Source organism: Limulus polyphemus, unplaced genomic scaffold, assembly GCF_000517525.1.
Source record: "Limulus polyphemus unplaced genomic scaffold, Limulus_polyphemus-2.1.2 Scaffold2823, whole genome shotgun sequence".
In the NCBI taxonomy this organism is placed as follows: Eukaryota; Metazoa; Arthropoda; class Merostomata; order Xiphosura; family Limulidae; genus Limulus; species Limulus polyphemus.
Genome location: NW_013668433.1, coordinates 148,527 through 151,872, shown reverse-complemented (window position 1 = coordinate 151,872; position 3,346 = coordinate 148,527). Strand labels below are relative to the sequence as shown.

General features: G+C 33.3%; 1 protein-coding gene across 1 annotated transcript; it reads left to right on the top strand.

Moving 5' to 3' along the window:
• Nucleotides 1-63: 63 nt before the first annotated feature.
• Nucleotides 64-1,669, top strand: LOC111087905 (DNA mismatch repair protein Mlh3-like). The gene is made up of 2 exons (XM_022396267.1): nt 64-291; nt 1,120-1,669. Exons 1-2 carry the CDS (start codon nt 91-93, stop codon nt 1,219-1,221), a joined length of 303 nt encoding a protein of 100 aa, XP_022251975.1. The 5' UTR covers nt 64-90; the 3' UTR covers nt 1,222-1,669.
• Nucleotides 1,670-3,346: the final 1,677 nt, after the last annotated feature.

Sequence of the window (3,346 nt, the reverse complement as noted above, 5' to 3'; positions counted from 1 at the left end):
GGGTCAGCCAAATTATTGCAAGGTGACCCGCAGGTCATAGGTTGCCAACCACTGGTCTAAACATAGTGATACATTTGAAGTCAATTAGCTATGAAAGGCTTTCCCAATTCCAGAGAAAAACCTTTTTCATTAGGTGCTGTGAAATTTGGAGATGAACTTGACAGTACTGAATGCACACACTTAATCAAGTCTCTTGCATATTGTAAGCTTCCATTTCAATGTGCACATGGCCGGCCCTCGCTGACTCCGTTAGTGGATTTTAGCCATCTTCAGAGTAACTGTGATAAGCAGGTAACTGATTACTGCTCTCTCTGTGATTTTTTTTTCTCACCTACTGTGTTCTAAGTGGTTTTGCTTTTGAACCTGAAACTATTTGATGGTTTTTATATTGAGATAGATTTGCTATAATACTGTTACAACAGCAGAAGTCACGTGACGCTGGGAGCATGCATGCTGGAGTTTCTCGAAGGATCATGAATTTTCCTAGCAACTCTAGTTTGTTCGAGGCACCCTCTTTTTAGTATATAAGCCTGGCGAGAAAAACCAGCGCAATTGAAGAGATAGATAATTGAGTAAAGCGTACAGTAGGCACTGTAAATAAAGTGTGTGAATCACTGTGATTTATACCGTGTGTTATAAAGGTTGTTAAGTTTAAAGTGACTGTGGAAATTCTGTGTACTAAAAAGTTGTGTCAAGAAAGAATAAACTAGTTTTAATTAAGAAAGGACTTGGATCACTGAAGTTCCTCGGAAAGAATTTATACCGTAAATTAACAAACGAGCAGATACGTAGCAATACTTTATATCTGAATAATAGAACATGTACAGGAATGAGCCTTACCTGTATTATTGTAGGTTAGATCTAGTTCAATATTGTTTTACTTTCTAGTAAATTTGAAACATAACTCTTTGTTCCAGCATTGTTCAGTCAGGGCTGGTTCCAAAATAGTGATACAATTTATGTAAAAGTAAATGTCAGTAGATAAAACAACTCGTAGACCAATGGTTCACTTAAACACTGGGTATTGAGAGTTATATAACTAGCTGTTACTAAGTGTAAGTTAGGTTAGGTTTATTTTTGCTATCTCAGTGCTAACAGTTTTATTTCTACCATTTACAGACGTCAAAGCCACAGTTGTGGAAGATTAAGAAGAAACTAGAGTCGAGACAGCAACAAATAGAAAACAAATATGATAGTGTATTTCCTAATAGCACTGTTTAAATGCTCATTGTGCTTCTGTGAAAGTTATACAGAAAATTATGTTATTCTATTAATGTGTATAATGAGATATATTTATTTTATAAAAAATTAGATTTTTTGGAAAATTCCAGATAAGAAAACTTATATGCATCACATAAATGAAAGTTTTATAAAGTTTGAAGTGGTAAATGACCAAACTGTGAGAGATAAGAGAATAAGTCGTATAGCTCGTATTTTGTAAAATACTTGTAATTTGATCTCTGAAATCTATGAACCATCCAGCATCTTTGAAAATTCCTTCCTTTCATTTCAATCAATGTATAAAATTCAATTTTACTGCAGTGTGTGTGATATACAGTTGCGAAAAACTAATTAAGGTAAACCAGAATTATGAAATTTTATTGTACTATGTAAAGATTGGTTTATCAAGTTCTTCCTTTTTATCTTTCAATAAAAGTAAATAAGACTTCTTGTTCTTGTGACTGCTGTTTGTTACATTGCTTGGGGGGGGGGTATTTCAGTGGAATTACGTTTTAAAAAATGTTTAATATTATATAATTTTGTGTGACATACTACGATAATCAGTACATGCAAAAAATTCCCATACTGCAATAGAGAACTTAAGGGGCATAATTAGAAATAATTTTTTAACAAACTTAACAGTGTCACTATGTCCGTACAATATTGTAAAACTTGCACTGCTGGCTGGTGTGAAGATGATTTTAAGAGCATAGCCCTAGTATTTCATATTGTTTAATATTTAAAGCCCTTTTGACTAAATCATAAAATGTCTTAATATGTCTGTAAAAATGCTGTACTACTAACTGACTTGTGGTATTTCTAATTAGAATTTTTTAACCTGACTAAACACTACACCACACATTAACTTGTGGAGGACTGTAAGAACACAGCCATACGTTAAAAAAATGTTTTAAGATATTTAAATATCAGATTAGTTGAAAATGTTGTAACACTATTTTAAAAACACTTTCTGTAAGAACACAATCATACATTGGAAAATTGTTTTAAGATATTTAAAAATCAGATTAGTTGCAAATGTTGTAACACTATTTTCAGAACACTACGCCCATTACTGACTTGTGGATATTTTAAAAGCATAACCCTATTATTTGGATCTTGTTTAATATATTTAAAACATTAAAAAATTAATAAACCCCATGTTATGGTGAGTTACCTAAATATTCCATTATCCAGCATTCATTATTCATGGGTTGTTGACACACCCTTAAATTATTTATTTTGTTATGTTAATTAATAAAAAGCACTTTTAATATTTTTAGTAAATGACATGCATCAAGAGTACAGCACTGGCTCAAATGTCTAACTAGAAGTCTGTGGTATAAAAAGGCTGGAAACTACTGGTGTAGAGCATAGTGCATGTACTAACATATTTTGTTGGAACAGCTACTTAACAGTATAGATCTCTTTCAGGAGTTTATGGTTATAAATAGACATTGATTTTTTTTTGGTATTGCCCCCATGGGCTGGATGTGGAATGACTTGCTAAGTATGATCCAAAGCTTAAATGAAAGATTAACAAGGACATGCTTAGAGCAACGAGTACCTGTGATATAGTTTAGATATTCCAAGTGTGAAAACGTGTTGAGTGTGGGATGTGTATATAATCCTGCATGCCAAAGGTGTGAAATTGTCAAATCATCTGAGGGACATTCTTCCGCTTTTAAATAGGAAAATGTTATACATTTTGACTGAGACTGCAATTGCTTCGTTATCTTGCTGTTTCAGGAACTTCATGAATAACTGGCTCCAACAGGACTAACCAGAAAGAAACCTGTAACAAGTGATATCCTATCCATGGTAAGCAAAATACAGCATCGTTTAACAGATCGTAATACATAAAGGCAAGGGACTATGTCAAAAACAATCCACGTGCCCCAGGCAACATAATTAAGAAGGATCACCAGTCTATTCAACTGCCACGTACCTCGAGCAACAGGAAAATGAAGCAATTATTCATACTGTTCTATATACAGACATACTGGTCAACTTGCCTATATTTTCGTATGATATGACTTAAAAATATCACTGGGAAACCATCGTACACTATATATATTGTTACGTCTCCGTTTTTTTAATTGATTTTCCGTAACTTCGTACCGACGAA